At 31.9% G+C, this 21,999-nt stretch overlaps 1 protein-coding gene across 2 annotated transcripts; it reads right to left on the bottom strand.

The window, feature by feature from the left end:
* Nucleotides 1-1,807: 1,807 nt before the first annotated feature.
* On the bottom strand, nucleotides 1,808-21,402 carry LOC134692040 (GDP-fucose transporter 1-like). 2 transcript variants are annotated; one of them, XM_063552393.1, is made up of 2 exons: nucleotides 21,288-21,402; nucleotides 1,808-5,332 (listed from the first exon to the last, which is right to left on the bottom strand). In XM_063552393.1, the coding sequence occupies exon 2, from the start codon at nucleotides 5,276-5,278 to the stop codon at nucleotides 4,271-4,273; it is 1,008 nt and encodes a 335-aa protein (XP_063408463.1). In that variant the 5' UTR covers nucleotides 5,279-5,332; nucleotides 21,288-21,402; the 3' UTR covers nucleotides 1,808-4,270. The 2 variants fall into 2 exon arrangements, with proteins under 2 accessions (XP_063408463.1, XP_063408464.1); XM_063552394.1 differs by having other exon boundaries at nucleotides 21,292-21,401.
* Between the last annotated feature and the right edge of the window lie 597 nt (nucleotides 21,403-21,999).

Genomic DNA, 21,999 nt, shown 5'->3' with positions numbered 1-21,999 from the left:
CCAAACAACGTTAATATTTGTGAGTACTTAAAAAAATTCTGTTTTATATTCTGATTTCAGCACTGAACGTCCACTGTAATGCAAATTATTTTAAAACTTCATCATGTGTCATATCACTTGACATATGCATGAATAACAAAAGTTGATGGAATATGTAATCATGGCTTATAGTAACGAACGAACAAATAAATCTCTATAAGATAATTTAAGACATTGTAAGAAACAAAATTTAAACAAATAGAAAAATAAATATTTATTCATTAAAAAATAATCAATATAGGAAATAATTAACAAGTACATCATTCTTTTTACTTTCATAACATAATTATAAAGGATGGTTTTTTTTGGTGGAATAGAATTTAGGTTTCAAATTCTTAAGACATAATTACAGTACACAATGTAAACTATGTATAAACACATGCATTATGAGTTGGTTTTCTAAGATCACATAGGTTATAGAGCTATAATCCTTGAAAAACTTCATGAACAAAATTGTTAAAAAATCGAAATGTTCACTTGAAACTCGCAGCACCATCATAAAGGTGTTGATGTTTACTTTTATTATCATCAATTATTATTTTCTTTTTTTTCAAACAACAAATTTCGTCTGACCATGCATACTTACTTGTAAGTGATATTTTTTCCCTATTTTTATGTCCATACATACTGCTCCTGTTTTTTGGTATATTTGAGTGATTTGACTGGGTGACCTTTGGAACTCTAACCTTGTGTTATTATTAAACTGACATTATACATGTTGTACATTATAATTCTTTTAAATACTGGATGTGAATATCTGTAGAAATAAATTAAAGATAAAATAGACCTCATAAATAATGGAAAGAATAGGAGGAGGGTTGGAATGTCCTTTACCATGTTTACCATCAGGCTTCCAACAGTCATTTTTGACTTCAGTTACTACAAATTTGTTAAAACTTTACTGTGATTTGTCAAATTATCGTAAAAAATTACCATTAACGTCAATTTTGCATGAATTTTTAACTTTAATATTTAACATGATGATACATGTATTCCCCCTTACCAGCTTCATATACATGATATAGGTCTGTCGAAATCAAGATTACAATCATAACAAGTCTTTTTTCAATATAAAAATGAAGATTGTGGTAAGATTGCGAATGAGACAACTCTTCACAAGAGACCAAAAAGATACAGAAATTAACAACTATAGGTCAGCATACAGCCTTCAACAATGAGAAAAGCCAATACTGCATAATCAGCTATAAAAGGCCCCAAAATGACAAAGTAAAACCATTCAAATAAGGAAATTCAAGTTTGTTTTTACATAAATCTACCTGCATCTATCATGCTTATCTGACATTGATTTAATGCACCATTGTGGCCAATTCCCCCATTATATACTATAAACTTGTTATCTACGTTTCACAAAATTTAGCAAAAAGCAAAACTTAATATATCACTATTTAATTTTCTTTTATCAGTAATGTTGAATGTTTCACAGTAACCATGGTTATTTTGAAATGAAAAACAGAAAATAAATGGAGAAAGCACTGTTTCTTAAATTTGCTTTGAAAAGTGTGTGAAGGTTTTGTAACAATTCCATTTTTCAAAATCATTGTCATTATTTCGAATACTGTCATGTCAGTAAATTTGAAATTTTTGCAATATTTTTTTAAATTAAGGTAGATACATGGTATACTGCCATCTTGGATTGTACAATCCCAGTACAAAATCTGTCTATTTATTTGCCTAAATCTGCAAATTTGGAAACAGATTTGCAATTCAATGGTTAGCATGTTTTTTCTATTTAAAGATAACTTGTTTATTTATTGTATTATACAAAATATTTAAACAAATATCAATATTTTTGGTTTAAAAATCATTTTTTTCTTTAAATGAGCCTTTTAAGGGGAGATAACTCTTTTATTTCAAAATTTATACTAGGCTAAAAGGGATTTTTTAAAATTTTTACTTGTAGCAAGATAATAAGTTCGGTGACACCATGTTTTCTTTTTATTTTCTTAAAATATTTAATGAAGTTGCTTCTCACAATTTATTTCAAAATTCTATCTCATAGAATTTTTTTTTATGCACACTAATGTTATTTTCATGAATAAAGTAACCAAATTTTGGCAATTCTCAACGACTCATAGCTTGGAAAATATCCCGGTGACCCATACTTTTTATTATATTTTTGAAGATAGCATAGTAAAATCTTCATTTTGGTAAATAATAAAAAAATTCTGTCTCAAAAAATATATAATTGTGATCTACCATAAAGCAAAAATTGTATGAAGATACTTGCATTTTGTATTTTGATATTATGATAATTATTAGTATGCTGCATTTCCTGAAATCACAAAATTGAATTCACATTTGTGTTCATTGTTGAATATTATCATTATTATCAAGATTATCATAAAACATAACTGTGAGCAATGACTTTTGAATGTAAAAAAGTTGTGATTTCATTTGAATGATTAAATATAAACAGACTAATCAGGGGCAGATCAAGCCATTTTAAAAATGGGGGTTCCAACTATATGCTCCCATTCAAATGCATTGATCGTCATAAAAAAGAAGGGTTCCAACCAACCCCTGGAACCCTCCCCCGGACCTGCCACTGCTAATTAATGATAAAGATACATGTTGCATTTTATTTCAAGGTTCTAAAATATATCAGACTAGAAAAAAAATGTTGACATGTACATGTACACGTACATACATTGCATACATTGTAACATGTATATAATAGAAAGTAGACAATATTTTCACATAATGATTACCATTGAATGGTTATGACATGATCATAAAATACAATAAAACTGACAATTGTAATACATGTTGATCATTATGATCATGGAAATTTACATTTGAAAATAAAAACAATTATTACATGTTGATCATCATGATCATGGAAAATTACATTTGAAAATAAAATTGATTATCAATAATTGTGAGTTCTTGATAGCATTGAATATGAGTAATGTTCATCTGCAAAAATGTAAACATAACTAAAATTTAGACAAATTGAGAGACAGTGTTTTTTATCATGTTTATATATGATTGTCAAACTGCTTGACTGTGCACACATGTCTCAGTAATAGACTAAATGCAATTTAATAAAATTGAAACACATATTTATTTCTTGTAAATACATGTACACATAAATACATATACATATACATGTACATGACATACTGCATGTTGATAATTGTGGTAAATCACCTACAAAAGATATCTCTTAACAAGGTCATAGAGATCTTTTATAGGTAATGAATTCAATGTGGTCCCAGTCTCAATTACCATCAAAATTTATACTTAGCCTCTCAATCATAAGACTCTTTTCAGTAGTCAAAGTACAAAATTTGAGCTAGAAACAACCAATGAAGTATTTTGGTTAGTTGTTATCAGTTTGATTTTAGTACATTGTGTACTGTAAATTTTTATGACCGTGGCACAATAGGCTTAACACCAACAACAGTTATCTTTTACCTCAATCACCTTGTGTGAACTCTAGCCTTTACCATGTTTACTACATGTACTTAAAATATTATATAAATACTAGATTTTCTGAATGCCTTTGGTCAACATGCTCAAAACAGTTAAAAACAGAAATACAAAGTACATACACTAAACATTGCTATCACAAAAATGTACTGACAATTTTATGGGAAATTAGGCTGAACAGTGAAAATGACACTTCTACTGTAACAAACTTTTATAAAGTTAACAAAATTTATATTGATGTGATAAAATATTTTTTTGTTTTGTTATTAAATCACATTCAGGCAATTAGAATTCTTGTTTTAACTGTTTAAGGCTTTATATAAATGCCGCATGTATATGAAGTATGTTTTTTTTTCAAAGTTAAAGGCTGACAGTGACAGGTCTGTACATGTACATTGTAGTTGCTAATCTTCTATGTCATTTTGTCTCTGCTGGAGATTTTGTCTTATCAGCATTCATACCACATCATCTTTTTTCATTTTCAAGATGCTTTTTTCAACATGTTCAAGATATTCTGGAAGAATTTTGACATTCATCATAAGTAACAAAAATTAACTTAGCTGATTCTAGATTTACACTATTTGCTTTTTTTGTTTTTGTTTGTAAAAACTTGCAATTGCTAGTGAAAAATAAGCATTGAAATTTTCATTTATTAAAGAAGAAAAATGTTATTTTGTCAATGTTTATGGCACCTACATGTGTAAGCTACATGTTTGTTTGTTCCGGCATTAAAACATTAGTACAAATAAAATGGACATAAATACTACATTATAAAAACTTAAACTATATGACTGTGTTTGTTCTCTGGCTCTATAGTCAAGTCCGGTAACTCTTGATCCATTTTCTCATTCATTCTACTGTACGTATAATACATCACACCAAATATAACTAGAAAATTTCCACCCCACCAAAGCATAGTTTTCTCTTCATTAAAATACATTATAGCTAATACTGTCATCAAGACGGACTTGGCAGTGTTACTCACATGGTGGGTGATTGGTGAAGTATGTTTTATCTGGAGAACACTCACCCAGCCTATGGATAAACTAAGAACTCCAGATATCGTCATGCATATCCAAAATGATGGTTGAAAAATGAATTCTGAATATAAAATCTGTTGTAACTGTCCCGTACTTAAAACTAGCGGGAAAAATATAATGACGCCATTTATATTGTTGTAGTACGCTTGTTTAAAACTATCGCCTTCAACTATGGGCTGTACCCTTTTTATAAAAATTCCACCTAAAGCTGTGGCGAGACTTGCAAAAATCCCGTAAATTATACCCCAGACACTTAAAGTGCCGGATGCATCTTCTTGGTCAATACCTATAAAAAATCCACATGTTACTATTAAACAGGCAATGATAGCTTTATAAGTTATATTCTTCTTAAGGAGACATTGAGAAAATAAAATCGTAAATATTAAAGTCCACGATCGTGCTACTTGGTAAAATGCGACGCCTATATGTTTCAACATCAAGTTATTCATCGTCAAACTCGCCACAAATGCAAATGAGAATCTGAGGAAGTCTTTCTTTAGTAACAAATTCCATTCTATTTTCGGAATTTTCACCGGAATTTTTGTTTTTCTAGATATAAAGCCACATAACTGTATCCCGATCACAGCTGAGAAACACTGGTACCAGGCAACAAATATGGACACGTCGTTGTCGCCAAAAGATCCACTGAGAATGTGTTTGTTTACGAAAACCATTGAAATCGATACTCCCCAGTAAAGGATGATAACAGAGCAGACTTTACCAATGGATGATTTTTTCTCTACCATAATTAAGCCTCTTGAGTTACTGGCAAGGCTATCATTAACAACTGTTATTCAAATCTGAAATGAGAAGTATATCATTTAAGTAAACCATTTGAGTTATCTGTTTTATGTTTAAAGTGCTGATATATTTATTTATTTTTAGAAACTGGTATTCAAATCTGAAAAGGAAAGGATACCATTTAAGTAATATATTCAGTGTTTGAAGTGCTTTTATAGTTATAATTATCTTTAGCAACTGTTATTCAAATCTGAAATGAAAAGGATATAATTTAATTTGTCTGTCATGTCTGTTTAAAGTGTTCATGCTATGGCATTAAGACTGCAGTTCACAAAAATTAAACATAAGCATCACCTTATGTTTAAGGAAGCTCTTATTAACATGATTTATACATTTAATATACATGTAGTACCTATGCATATTTCAATAACTAAAACCAATAAATTCATATGGAATAAATTCCCCTATGGCTTGCCATGTTTTCATTGATCCGTTTCCGTGGAAATAAATATGTTAGGCTGTTAGTTTTCACATTAGAATTTGTAATTTCCAGGCCTTTAATAGCTAAAAAATATGGTATGGGATTTACTCATTGTTCATGTTGTTAAAGGCAATATAATGAATATGGTGACATGAAGTTAATTTTTGTGTAAATTGGTCTCTTTTTGAAGAGTTGTCTCATTGCAATTGCAATTGGCAATAATACCACATCTTTTTTTTTAATAAATATAAATGTATTTACATGTATTATGTTTAGTTTTATAATTCAATAAACATGATAAAGTTTAAAGTCATAATAGTCTAGTCAAAATAGCATTTGACCTCAAAAAAATTGCAACAGAATATTTTTTTTCGCCATCCTTTAGGGAAATACCATAAATAAAACATACCAAAAGTCTACCAAAATCAACCCATGGGAAAGTTGTCATTTTTATGATATAAGATCGCGCATGTTTTTGCGGATTTTACGTTACAGACGGGATGCCGTACACAGACGATTTATCAAAGGGAGACAATATAAGTTTATTCCCGCTATGCATTCAAATATAAAAACAAACAGATGATGTTATAATTATGAATTTGGTAAGTATATATGAATAAAAACTAAAATATATATAATATTTGTCCATCCTCTGAAGATATATGAACAAAAAGATCTCTATTAGTTGTTTCTGAAAAAAGATCATATTTTCGTCTGCTATGGGTGGAAAATACGAGAATAACTTCTTATTTCATTGTTCAAAGATCTTTTTTACATTAAATTTACATTACATTTGAAAAAAGAAATATTTTTAGACTGTAACACGCAATTAAAAATTATAAAAACTGTTTGTAAATATAAGGAAAAACTACGTCAGATTTTTTTCTATGGAACGCCTGTTTAACAAAAGAATGTCAATATTAAACGTTATTTATTACAATATGCATATTTCAAAGGATAACACGAGGTACACTATATTGCATTCGAAAAGATAAGATGCAAAGAAACTTTTCATCAAAAAAAGGAGGCCTTGTGTCTATGGAACACCGTTTTTACCATAATTTCTACATTTTTTATTTAATTTAAAATATACGCGGTTTCAATCTTATGAAAACCATTATACATATGTTATCAAAATATTACAAATAAATTTCGGTAAAATATCTAAAAACAGTTATTACAATGTATTACTAGCAATCAAATATAAATACCTTCAAATTTGTATGCAAAAAATAAAAATAATACGTTAATTTTCCTGTAGTAATTATTAATTTATTTTCATTTCAGGAAACTTGCTTAAAAGAGGAGAAGTGTGTGATTTGTCAAAACTCAATTTCACACGAAGACATTGTAGTAGTACTATGTGAAAAGGGCAGCCAGAGTGTCAATAAAGCAAGTAAAAGCCGCCAAGACAATGTAGTTACCAGCGCAGGACAGAAGTTACATCAAAATTGTAGAAAATCATATACAAATCCCAAATACATTGCTTTAGCCAATAAAGACATTAAACATGAAACCTCTAATGTACCAACACTGCGGTCGAAAGTTGAATTTGACTTTAAGAGACATTGTTTGTTCTGTGGACAGCTTGCAGATGCGGTCATAGGGAGGAAGAGAAAAAGTGACGTGTTTCCTGTACGTACATCAGAGTTTCAATGCAAGATTGAAGATATATGTAGACAACGTGAAGATGAATGGGCACTTGAGGTTCGTGGAAGATTAGCATTTGTTCAGGATCTCCACGCTGCAGATGCTTTGTACCACCAGACATGCAGTGTAAATTTCCGGACGTCGAAGCAGACTCCATTAGCATTTTCTCCACCAGCAAAAAAGGCAAAAACACAAGCAGGAAGAAAATCTTCTCTATCAGAGAGTTTTTTGTTTGCGGCAAAATACCTACAGCAAAATGAAGATGAACAAATAACAGTTGCAGATCTTGTGAAAAAAATTTCAGAACACTGTGGAATTGATGATGCGTATGGTGTACAACATATGAAGAATAAATTACAAGAACATTTTGGAGATAAAGTAATCATATCTGAAATAAATGGAAAGCCAAATGTTATTACTTTTCGAAACACAGTTCGGTCAATTTTGCAGGAGTTCTATGAACAAACAAACACAAATCGTAGTATTGATGAAGAAAAAAAGTCCATTATCCAGGCAGCTGCTAAGATACTTAAATCTGAAATCCTTTCATCAGAAACATCCAACAAGGCACTATATCCTTCACCTGATGAACTATCTGCACAAAACAACATGAAGTATGTGCCCGAATCCTTACAAACTCTTCTTCAAACTATATTCAGTGGAAAGGATACACGTTTAAAAATCATGTCAATAGGTCAATCTATAGTCCAAGCCGCAGCACCAAGAATGTTTATGTTACCTCTACAACTAGCACTAGGAGTACAGTTACATCATAACTTTTCGTCTAGATTTCTGATTGATACTTTGAATAGTCTAGGATTTTGTTCTTCATATACTGAAATTCAAAAATTTGAATGTTGTGCAGCTGCAGAAAAAGGAAATGACATTCCTAATTTTGTTGCCGAGAGCTTTTTGCAGTATGTAGCAGACAATGTAGACCACAACTCAGGAACTCTAGATGGAAATAATACTTTCCATGGAATGGGAATTATGGCAGCAGTTACCCCAGGGTCTTTCGGTACAAAACCTATTCCGAGAATAGACGTGACGTCAGAGCAAATAGCAGAGCTGGCCAAAATCAACATTTCTTACTACAAACCATCAGAATCAAATCAAATGGCATCATGTGTGTATAGTAATCTGAGAAAAATGAACTATAAAGATGTGGACTGTTCATATATGGTCAATCTATTGTGGAAGGTGTCATGGCCTTTGCGTTCTCCTATGCCGGGTTGGGCTGGATATATGCAAATGGTTCAGGAAGGAACATATCCTGGTAAATCATCATTCGTATTTCTACCTATGATCGACTTAAATCCTAGTGATTTATCTTGCATTTATTCCACTTTGAAATTTATTTGCAAAGAAGCTCACAGATACCAAAAACCACCTGTTGTCACGTTCGATCAGCCTCTGTACTGGAAAGCTTTGTGTATAGTCACAAATGAAAAAACCGAGAGTGATCTTAAACAGATCGTCCTTCGTCTAGGAGGATTTCACACTGAAATGAGCTTCCTTGGAAGTATTGGTCGTCTTATGGCTGGTTCTGGTCTACATGAAGTATTAGAAACTGTATATGCATCAAATGCGGTAAATCATATGCTAAGTGGCAAAGCAGTATCTAGAGCTGTTCGTGGGTTTATGATGGTGGAAAATGCACTTCATATACTTCTTATGAAGGAATCATTCAGGGTCAGTCTGCCTAGTGGACACGAAACTGATACAGAAGCTGATTCCAGTGAATGCGACGAAATTGTCGAAGAAGCATGCGAGCTATACGACCGATTTGTTGCTGGCGAAGAAACTACTGAATCTGTAGAACAAAGTTCAATTCTTTCTGAGATAACTACTAAACTGGTAGCAACAAAAGAGAAATTGTGTAAATCAAGAACATCATCTTTGTGGTTGAACTTTTGCCGCATGACAAACATTCTTAGCAAATTTCTCATAGCTGAACGAACAGGAAACTGGGATCTTCACTTAAGTAGCATACAGGAAATGTTACCGTTCTTTGTAGCAGCCGGTCACAATCTATATGCCAAATCAGCCTACGTTTATTTGTCAATGATGCAAAGACTAGAACTTGATCACCCAGAAGTCTATAGACATTTCAAAGCAGGGCACCATGTACTTAGGAGGACTGACCGTTTTTGGAGTGGTCTTTCCACAGATCTAACAATAGAACAAATATTGATGAGAAGTGTTAAATCTTCTGGAGGTCTAACCAGGGGCAGAGGAATGGGAGAATCACAACGGGCACAATGGATATTATCTATGCCAGCTTGTGCAGACTACAACAGTGCCATGCAAGATATCACTGGTGTTGGATATTGTACCAGTGATCAGCACAAAGAAGCTACTCGTGCAAGGAAGGAACGAGACAGGGTGGACACTATTGCGATTCTGGAATACCTTACTGAAAGAAATCCTTTTGCAAATGATGTTTCACTTAGAAACATTGAAACAGGTGTTGAGGCAGAGCCTAATGTTAACGTCGATAAAGCTGAAAGTACTGGAAATAAAACGTTAGAACTGATGAAAGGCCAAAAAATTTTAAATTATGTCTTTAAAAAGTCAAACCAATCAATAACATTGGCAGCAAAACCTAAGTCAAAGTCAGATTCAGACTTTCTAAATACTGATATAGATCCACAACTGATGTTCCAACGCCTCACCACAGCAGCAAATGGTCTCTTTGAAAACACATCTGAGGTATTCCAGTATGAACTGTCTAGCGTTCCTTCTTCTTTATTTGATTGCAACCGACTACCTCGAGAGGCATGCAAGTCAAACTTAGCAGATGCGATATGGGCATGTGGAGGCGATTGCATACATGAAATAGATGGTGAAGGTTTCCAGTATGTCCTTGATGGTGGATCACTATTGCAGCGACTTCCTTGGATACATGGTGATTCATTTGGAGACATTACGCAAATGTATGTTGATCATGTAATTAGAAAATACAAAGACCCTGTAATTGTTTTTGACAGTTATCCAGATCTGCCTTCAATCAAAGATATAACACATTTGCGCAGAACAAAAGGCATCATTTCGCCGAACATCAATTTTACCTCTTCTATGCCTTGCAAAACTAAAAAGGAACTATTCATGTCAAACAGTCATAACAAACAAGCTCTTATTAACATGCTGTGTGACAAGCTTAAGGATAATGGCATACGATGTAAGAATGCAACTGATGATGCAGACCTTCTTATTGCACTAACTGCAGTAGATTGTGCTTTGTCCTCAGAAGTGGTAGTTATTGGTGAAGATACAGATGTATTGGTTTTACTTATTCATCATGTGAATCAGCAGTCCAAAAGGGTTATTTTCAAATCTGATAAAATGGCAATCAACAAAAAATTAAAAGTATGGAATATACAACAGACTAGAGGATTTCTTGGGGAAGATGTCTGTTATTTATTGCCCTTTTTACATTCCTTAACAGGTTGTGACTCGACATCTAGGCTTTTTGGAATAGGCAAAGGACTTGCATTAAAAAAACTTAACCAAGAATATCTGAAAACGCAAGGCATTTTTTTCATGAATAACAAATCAATTAAAGCTGATATTATCAAAGCGGGAGAAGAAGCACTAACGTGTTTATATGGAGGACTTCCTCTTGAAGGACTAAACATTCTTCGATGGCGAAAATTTACATCCAAAGTAATAACTGGAAACACTTCAGTCCAGGTAAAAACTTTACCACCAACATCCGATTCAGGGAAATTTCACAGTCTAAGAGTTTATCATCAGTGCCAAAAATGGATGTCAGAAGAAGGAGACATGGATCCTACAGACTATGGTTGGGAAATAAAACGTGGAAAACTTTGTCCAATCTTGATGGACCTTCCTCCAGCACCGGATAAACTTCTTAACATTATAAGATGTAACTGTAAACAAAATTGTGACACCAAACGATGCGTCTGCAGAAAAAAATGGTCTTCAGTGTTCAGTAGGATGCGGTGAATGTCGTGGATTGAACTGTTCTAATTCTGTTCCAATTGTTGAATCTGACTTTACTGATGAGTAGATATTTGTTGTATACAAAAAACTATTGAATAATCTTAAAACACCATTTTCTTGTATTTTACCATATACTTTTTAATTAACAATCCTATTTGTGAATTATACTTTTTACCTCTAATTATGGTCAATACATCTTTGATTTTCGCTTTAAATCCCTTCTTGGTTAATATGGTAATAATAAAAGCATTGTACTGTTTTAAAAAAAAGAAATGTAAATTGCTTTTCACTAAATTCTTTAATGATTTCTAAAAAAGTATGAATTTTATCAGAATTTTCCAGTTTTCGACGATTTTTGGCAAATTTTGTCTATTTTCACCCAAAATCAGTTATTTTCATAATTGTTTTATAGTGAATTTTGTTTTATCGGATTATTAATAAATGAATAATTGCATTCTTCTATTTTGGAATGATTTAAAAACAGTTAAAACTCAAAAAATGTGTTTTTCCAGTTTTTAGCGATTTTTGAATAATTTTGGTATATTTTACCCAAAACCATCATTTATCCAATTAAAAATTGCTGTAAAGTTTTTGAAATGATTATCATTGAGGTTTTTGTCTTTTTTGAAACATAAAATGAACTTCTATTACCATTTTTGTATTTTTCCTGTCTGTTTTTATAATCAATTTGTGCTTTGTGAATCTCAAATTCCAACAGAAATCTGATGTTTTTACCTAAAATTTCATGTTGGTAAAAAAAAAACACCGATTTTTTTTAATAATTTCATAAACACTGTACCTACTGTTGTAAAACTTTTGGTTTGCAATGATTATCTCAAAGAATAAATATTTTACAAGCTTTTCCCAGTTTTTCGCTATTTTTGACAAATTTTGTCATTTTTCACCCAAAAAATCCATGTTCCCACTCAGATATCTTGGTAGACTTTTAGTATGTTATAAAGAAAGCCTGTTAGAATTGAAAAATACAAAAAAAAATTCTGTTGCAATTTTTTTGAGGTTGGCCACATTTTTCGTCTATTTTGACTAGACTATAAGAAACGAGTGACAGGTGAAAAATTATGTTCTTGCAATTCTTGAACCAATGTATACAAACATCATAAACTTAGTCTTCTGTGCACGAATTTATCATTTTTTTCGTGTAAATTTCGTATAATCGTCATTTTTTTTTCAATCGGTCAGTGAAAATATGGCAGGTAATTAAAGTTCGTGTTTTGAAGCCGAAGTTAAACGATGGTCACCTGTTTGTCAACAATCGACACAAAATAAACAAAAAAGCATGGAAAGAGAGCACGTGTTTAGCATGTGAATTCAGATAAAAGTTTATTTTGAGGACATTCATGCGTATTGTGATCACCGGATTTGTACGAGATGGGTCATACTGAGGTCACTTTGCATACGGAAAATATGTCGGGGGAATTGGTTGCTGGAAGCAAGCAATTAAAATTAAGTTAACTTCTTCTAAATATGAATATTTTAAAGAATTTTCTTCAGAAAATAGTCAATGTACGTAAGTTTTATAATGAAAACTATCCATTGAGTTATAAAAAACATATGCATTATTTTTTTTTTATTTGAGGTTTCTTATGACTTTAAATCAATGGATGTAAAACTTTCCTCAACAAGATTTTACTTCAATATTGGAGCATATATTCCAGAATGCATTTGACAATGGGTTTTTTTTCTGGAAGAACATTATCTATATCATGCATTTTACAACATGCCATTCCAATAAAAGGAATACAGAAGTTCCCAGAATTTAAGTTACAGTTAGCAAACTTTGATTTTGATGAATCAACATGATCATTTTTTTTAGAACTGCGTTTGTACATGTTGTATAGCTGTATGAAATTTGTGTCTTGATATTGTTTCAGTTTCATTTAATAAGCATCTCTAGTTTTAAATTTTTCGCCCTTAACAAAATTGGTAAAAGGAATCTCTTCATCCATTGGTCAAAGTATAATGACAGTAACATCATGAACATGAGTAATAAGAGAAGGTGTGCAGTTAAATACTTAAAAGTGTTCAAAACCAATGTTGAACTATATTTTTCTGATTATTTTTTCGCCTTTGACACTCCTAATCTGGAGTAGTATCTGTTATGTGTTTAAGAACATCAAAACCATTAATAAGGAAATATATTTTGTTCCTATTTGTAACTATTTGTTAAATAATAATTTTGACTTATTTATAATCATATTATAACAAGTACAGTACTGTATAATTTAGTACATATCACTGCATATGAAAGAATTAAGCAATAAAACTTTAGAAGATTTAAGTTTAAAAAAACTAGTTTATATTGCTGTTTTTCAAGTAACAATAACTGTTTATTGTAACCGTAGCAGTGTTTTCCCTAGGCTCTTCATGCATTGCGGTACCGCTACGCATAAAATTTCGGCCGCCATGCATTTATCATACCCGCTATGCATCCGGCTATGTGTGAAATTTGTATTATCTTATTATATACAGTGACAATTGACAAAACTCTACAGGTGTTTCAATCTCACTGGACTGATAATTGATCATAATTAGATGCAACGCTCTGATTTTACAACCACGTTGATTAGATAGAACAACATTCAAGACCTCGATTGCATAATAGAAATCGGGAGTTCAAATAGTTTTAATGATAAATATTATAGCCTGATACAGCTTCCAAATATCCTTTCGTGAAAAAATAAAAAGTAAACTTTTTGCAGTAAAAATTTTACGTTTAGAAATCATAAGTCTATATTTATATCAAATGCAGTTGATTAGTTGCAACATAGAATAAACATCATTGGATTGAAACATGATGTAACTTTGACCTTCGTCGCAGAGTTCAAAAAATTTATGGGTCACTGAATATTCACAATTTAGATCGTTTTTGTTTTGATGTCAAAAATTATTTTATTTTTCAAACTGATCTCTCAAACTAGTTTTAATCCAGAAGAAATTAAAAACATTGATTGACTCTACCTTAAGTTGAATATCTATATATCCAAATTAAATTAATTAAAGCTGTAATCCATGATCACAAATCGAATGATTTGTTTACAATTGTTGAAAGCCATGTGCTTTTTGGCGGGAAAATTCGGGAAACCCCTTATTAACAGGAAACAGTTACATTTCATTGTTATTTATAGACAGAAGAATTTCATTTGAAAATCATTTTGATTAACTGCTAAGATTTATTCATGAAAAATTAATAATTTCTTGGAGTGAAACTAAATAATTTACATCTAGGGGTATGGAAAGGGGGGCTGTTTTTTTTTTTTTTTTTTTTTTTTTCAATAATATTTCAAATATATAAAGTTCACCAGTTTTAAAAAACATGGTTAAATAGATTTTAATCTGAAAAACTCATGTTTATTTATAAATTCCTTTATTATTTCCATCATAATCAGAAACAAGCTACATGTATAAGGTATTTCAAACATATATTTTTGGCTTTTATGTAAGAACATTCCATACTATAAAAATGTATGTACCTGTAGTAAAAAACAAACCTGGTAGAGCCTAAAAAAAATCTACAGGATCCTTGAAAAAAAACTTTTGGAACCAGGTTGGCCTTGGGAGAAAATGTTAAGTATTGTTCCTGAGTGTATTGCAGATTTATGTGAAGTTTTTAAACTAACATGCACAATTCATGTCACTAGTGTAATAAAAATAATTCTACTAAACAACGCCTCACGCCGCGTTGCAAATTCATCTTAGACCCACCATGCATCAAGAATTTCCTAGGGAAGACACTGCGTAGCCTCAATAATTATTGTTACATTTATAATTAAAGTCATATGAAACCTCAAACTAAATGGATAGTTTTCATTATACAACTTATGTATATATATATATATCTGTAACAATAACATCTTCATGCCTTATATATCATGTACTGTAGTACGCCGCTAGATTAAAACTGACGTGGAAAGGTAACATATGGCCACCGAAAGCTCTTTTTTTGAGAGCCCAGGTGGTCGTGTGGTCTAGCGGGACGGCTGCAGTGCAGGCGATTTGGTGTCACGATATCACAGTAGCATGGGTTCGAATCCCGGCGAGGGAAGAACCAAAAATTTGCGAAAGCAAATTTACAGATCTAACATTGTTGGGTTGATGTTTAGCCGAGTTGTATATATATATATATACTTTTTTCTGAGGAAAATTCTTTAATTTTTCCACGTTAAGAAGAAGTTTACTTATTTTTAATTGCTTGCTTCCAGGAAGCAATTCGCCGACATATTTTCCATATGCATAGTGACCTGAGCGTGACCCTCCTAGTTAAAATTCGGTGATCACAATAGGCATTGATCTGTCATTAAAATAGACAATTATCTGATTATACACTTTAAACACATGCTCAATACCCATGATTTTTTTTATTTGTTTACTATAAGGTGACAATCGGTAAACTTGGCTTCAAAACACAGCATTTAATGAGCAGCCATATTTGTTAAATCATAACAGACGAAAGAAAAAAAATTGCAGTTTTACGATATAATTGCGTAAAAATTAATAAAATTGTGCGCAAAAGACTTAGTACATGCATTAGTTCAAATATTTGATAAACATTATTTTTCACCACTCACTCATTTCATGTGACTTTAATCGGTTCCTTATCCAACCTTGCATTCAGGCAATTAGTCTCCAATGTAACAGTAATATTTTTATTATTGTTACCTTTCCTGTGAGTGCCTAGATGTTTTGAGGGGGGATAGGAGGGGTCCTGATCCCAAAATCCTGGGCTTGAAAAGACGAAATCCAGATTTTAAATAAAGTAAATCCCATCGTCCAGAAAACTGAAAGCCTTGGAATTATATACTGTAAACAAACTTTCGCAGATACTTTATTTTGCGTTTTACGATTTCTAGTCCACTTCGGGGCAACTTAATTTCCCAATTTTCTGATCTACTTGATGTAGTTTAATAAGTAAAGATCCAAGTTAAACATATTCTGTATTTTGACTTTCACTTTCAAATGGACGTCAAGTTACAAGAGAGTTTGTGGCTTCGAGACTCAAATATGCAAATATTTATATTTTTTAACCTCCTTTATAAGAGATCAATGTTTAACATTTACAGTCAACCACGTTTTTTCACCTCATTTACAGGAGATCGCTAATAAGCATTTAGTTCCGACCACGATAACAATCGGAAGCTCTCGGACATTTAGGTAACTTGCATCGTCAGCCCTCAGTCGGTTCCAGAGGCGACGATGCAGCGCATCTATTTTGGGTGGGCAAATATCCACTTTTTGATATGGGAAGAGCTCTGACGTCCCATGGCCCCAGCTTGCCTGGCAAAACAGCCGTCGGACGTCAGAGTAATCTCGGACTAGGGGCAGAAATACGGTACCTCGAATTTCCGAATAACAGTGTTATTATCTGAATAATACATGTAATGACTGAATAACTCTTCAAATATCAATATTAACACATTTGAGTGACTTTTAAACATATATTATTGAATAAAATTATAATAGAAGTGTATTTTATAACTTAAAAATAATTTACAAGTTGCAGGTAAGTTAATATTGATTTTTATAAAATTATGGATATCGGTGTGTACTTCATAGATGGCGACCAAGGAAATCGTATAGAATGAATAAAAGAAAGATTGCATATGCTTTCAAAGGAAAACGCTATGAAAATATAGTATTAAATAATTTACTGTATATACAGAGAATTGTCTAATAATTGTTTTTCAGAAAGGATTTGAAAATTTAACCAGTACATCAAAGCAATGCATTTACTCCAATCACTAATTAATTTTCATAACAATTTACTCAACATTAAATAAAATGTAATTAAGAATTTTCACATATTCAATTCAAACCTAATCAAAAAATTATTATAATTGATTGTTTTAATAAAAACAAAGCTTCTGAATGGATGATTTTTATGTTTGTTCTAATAAAATTTTCTCAAAACTAAATATAAGATTTTCATTGGTAAATATAAATGTTTTTACAAGTAACTTTAATTTTGTATAAAAAAACATGAATACATGTGTGCTGTCTTCCTTTTTCAAAATGGCTTTATATCCGTGTGTTCAATGTGATTAAGAATGTGTTGATTGCACCATTCAATGCAGTTGTTGTGATTGTTGAGTTCACAGTGATTGTGTCCCAATGGATGATGCATTGTTATTGGCCTGGTCAGATGTGTCTCTAAAATTCCTTTGTAAGGACTGTTGCTTTACAGACAACAAGTATGACATGGCCAATGCGTTAGAAAGGTAAGTAATTTTCATACATACCTTTTATTATAAGCTATACAAATGCGAAATTGTTTTTCTTATATTATCAATAGAGAGTGAAACATAGTACAAGAAAAATAAAATAAAATATTTAATTTCAAAGAAGACAATCTTTCACCTAGTTTATTATATTTCATTTATTTCTTATTTCATTTAAAATGTATTTAATTTACTTAATTTAAGTTACTAAAAAATCAGAATTAAAAATAATAAAATAATACTCAATTAATATAATTAATATTCTTCTAAAATTAGTATTTACGTTTTTTTTATTGCTACTTTAATTTATTTTCATACATTGAATAATTTGATAGTGATAATGAGTTAATTAGTTCCAATAAACAAAATAATCATTACCTCACACTTCTGTTAGATTGTTAATTCGGTTGTTGTTTACTGACATTTCATAATTAATCATTAAGAGATAATGAAATTAGATTACAGTATGGACTCTCTGCATTAAACATGCTTGTGACTGTCTTGGTATACCAAGGATGCATTACCAACACCAATAATTATAATAATGAAAAATAGAACACAAATAAATATTTACAACTATATACAACTGAACGTGTATAACAAGTTAACAAACAAATCTGAGGTGACTAGTGGACCCAGCAACAGGAAGCAAGTGCACGACAAGAACTACATTGATAAGAAGAAACAACGTATACAAGATTTAGGCCATTTCGTAAGTCGGGGAAATATTGCTGACCACATTAACGAGATTGACAAAATGCCTGCCGGTGATAAGGATACCATTGTCCGATCTATAATAAGAGAAAAAGGGAAGGCACCATGCCTGATACTTTATTCCGATTCCCAACTAGAGGACCTCAAACACCTGTGTCGTTCCGGGCTATCAATCATTGGAGTAGACAAGACCTTCAACCTCTGTGATATGCATGTGACAGTGACTTGTTACAAGCAGATGGCCGTTGTGATGGAGAAGACTAAAGAACCCCCGATATTTATGGGTCCGATTTATATTCATGACAACAGCGACTTCGACATCTTCAGCAATTTCTTCAATCATCTAAGAGTGAAATTAATTGACGCCGACACGGAGCAACTATTTTTTGGTACTGACGAAGAAGCAGGATTAGTGAAATCTATGAAAACAGCATTCCCCGAATCTGGTCACATCCTGTGTATTCGACACTTAAAAGGAAATATAAAGCAGAGGATGATAGATGATGGAATCGACAAGAAAGATAGAGAGTCCGTACTAGACAGCATCTTCGGTAACCAAGGATTAGTTCATTCGGAAGTGACATTTGTTTTGAAGTGAAGTGCGAACAAATTCAGGAACGAACAAAGGAACTGTCAGCTTCGTTCCACCGATATTTCGCCAATCCTGTAGCACGTACCATTCGTGAGTTATGGGAGGGACCGACACCACCAGGTTACTTTGACCAAGGCTGGACCAACAACAACAGCGAATCACTGAACCATGTGCTGAAATCAGCCATAAACTGGCAATCAAAACCGTTACTTGACTTGATAGTGACCATTCAGGAAATTGTTGAAGCCCAATTCAAGGACTTGCAGCGTGCTTTGGTGTCCAGGGGCCAGTACCGTGTGGCTGATTCACACAAACATTTCGAAATAACAGCAACGTCATGGGTAAATAAAACTGTACAAGAAAGAGAAAGATTGACCAAGAGATTTAAGAGCTACATTCCACCAGATAAGCGTGTAGTCACATCAACAGATGGCCGGATGAATGTCATAAAGCTGAGAGCATTGGGGAAGAAAATCGGACAACGCAAAAGAAAGATAAACGAGAGAACAACATCCTTCAAAAAGAAAAAGGACTGATTGTGTATTTAATACTTTACATGTATTACATTATTATTACAGCAGTGGGTTAATTGTGACTTAAATTGTTTAAATGAAGTTGTGTTATCTAATTGTATTTTTATTAATACTGCAATTACTTTGTTTGATTAATTCTGTTTTACTTATTGGTAAGTATATTGTGTGCTCATTTAAATCCTGTTCTTTAACCATAGCATATTGATAACTTAATTCTGTTTTCTTTCTTCTTCAGTCATTGGTAAGTAAGTATGTATTGTTCATGGTGTTCATGATGTTCATTATTGTGTTCATTTTCTATTGTGTACATTTTTTGTATTGTTCATTTTCAATTTCATTGTGTACATTTTTCTATATTGTTTGTGTACATTTTCGTATATTGTTCATGTTCGATTTTATTGTGTACATTTCGTATGTAGTTATACTGGTAAGTACATGTTTACGTTGCAACCAATGCAGGTTCAATTATCTTTTTTCAATTATTTTAGTGTTTAAGTAAGTATACAGTTTTGTTATGCAATTTATTTGTATTCTGTTTAATGCATTTTTCTTTTATTGTTTCCCCACTGCTGTTTTATGCACTCGATACATTATGCATGTATAGTATTGTTTCGCATGTTTTCAGGTTGAAATTCTAAATAAAGTATTTCCGCGGACTATGACAGATAAGCCTGTGCCTTGTGCAGGATATCTTAGTAGTTATAAATTTTTTACAATAAATTCTAAATAAAGTATTTCCGCGGACTATGACAGATAAGCCCGTGCCTTGTGCAGGATATCTTAGTAGTTATAAATTTTTTACAATAAATTCTAAATAAAGTATTTCCGCGGACTATGACAGATAAGCCCGTGCCTTGTGCAGGATATCTTAGTAGTTATAAATTTTTTACAATAAATTCTAAATAAAGTATTTCCGCGGACTATGACAGATAAGCCCGTGCCTTGTGCAGGATATCTTAGTAGTTATAAATTTTTTACAATAAATTCTAAATAAAGTATTTTCGCGGACTATGACAGATAAGCCCGTGCCTTGTGCACGATATCTTAATAGTTGTAATTTTATAGATTTAAAGGGGCTTAGTTAACATCCATTTCTAAATCACAAATATAAAAATATGATAAAGATAATATTTTTTTAATAACTAAAATTAAAACAAAAACTAATTTAAATAGTTTACTATTCCATATTTTATTTTTAAAAATGCCCACCCTCACATTGTTCATTGCCGTGACGTGGCGTGAGGGCTCCACTTTGGTGGTCTAAGATGAACACGTTGAGGGATTGTTTGCAATCTTTCTTTTCTTCATTTCTTACGTTTTCCTTGGTCGCCATCTTGGAAGTACACACCAATATCCATAATTTTATAATGATCAATATTAACTTACGTGCAACTTTTTTTTTATTTTTAGGTTATAAAATACACTTCTATTATAATTTTATTCAATAATATATGTTTAAAAGTCACTTAAATGTGTTAATATTGATATTTGAAGAGTTATTCGGTAATTACATGAGTTATTCGGATAATAACACTGTTATTCGGTAATTCGTGTTACCCTTTTGTGGATAGTTGTCTCATTGGCAGTCATACCACATCTTCTTTTTTTATATTTATACATTGTGGCAGTGCTAATGCGAAATTTACCCCAGTCGACTGCCATATAATTCTGCCCAAAAACAAACTATGTTACACGCCCCTGCGAGTAATATTACTAACACTGTTGTCAGTGACTGTCACGAGAGACGGAGAGTTGGATGTGACAGTGAGTAACATATTGAAGAAGTTGAACAGACGCTCAATTGACAACATGAGTGTCTTAATAAGCAATTAGGGAACCACTTACATACAACAAAAACACAAAGAATCATTTCTTGCTTCTTGTTATTCGGTTATCATGATAAGAATCACTAAGCGTGTTTCAACAAAATTGTCAGATTGTCAGGGGAGATGATCTAAATATTATTAAAATACTAGTTAATAAGTCAAGTGACGGAAACTTATTTCCGGATTTTGTTATACGGTTCATGGATTTGTATAACGTGTGGAAATGATATGAAAATAACGATAAACAAGATACATACAAGACTAAACTTATAAATTGCTCTCAATAAAATGACAACAAAAAAAATCACTGAGCGTAAAAGGTTCCTGCGATCTAACTAAAAAAGGGAGTTGTAAATTTTTTTCAATATTTTTTCAATATTTGTAAAAATTCACACACACCCTTTTTTTTTTAGTTAGACGGAACTTTCTCAATTCATCTTCTTTTTCATATTTGACGGGTTTTCCAAGCATCTAACACCTCTGACTTAAAAAAAATATTTGATGATCTTTACATAGGCCCAATGTAACTATAAAGTTAAATAAAATCAAGTTATTTGCTCCGGCCATAATAGGGACTAATCTCACCCACTATAACTATAAAGTTAAATAAAATCAAGTTATTTGCTCCGGCCACAATAGGGACTAATCTCACCCACTATAACTGCGAGTTATACAGCGTTCTTATCTAAGTTTCAGTCCTGTATAAATACTTTTAAATTTGGCATTTATAA

Source organism: Mytilus trossulus, chromosome 12, assembly GCF_036588685.1.
Source record: "Mytilus trossulus isolate FHL-02 chromosome 12, PNRI_Mtr1.1.1.hap1, whole genome shotgun sequence".
NCBI classification, from domain to species: Eukaryota; Metazoa; Mollusca; class Bivalvia; order Mytilida; family Mytilidae; genus Mytilus; species Mytilus trossulus.
This window is presented reverse-complemented; position numbering and strand designations above follow the sequence as displayed.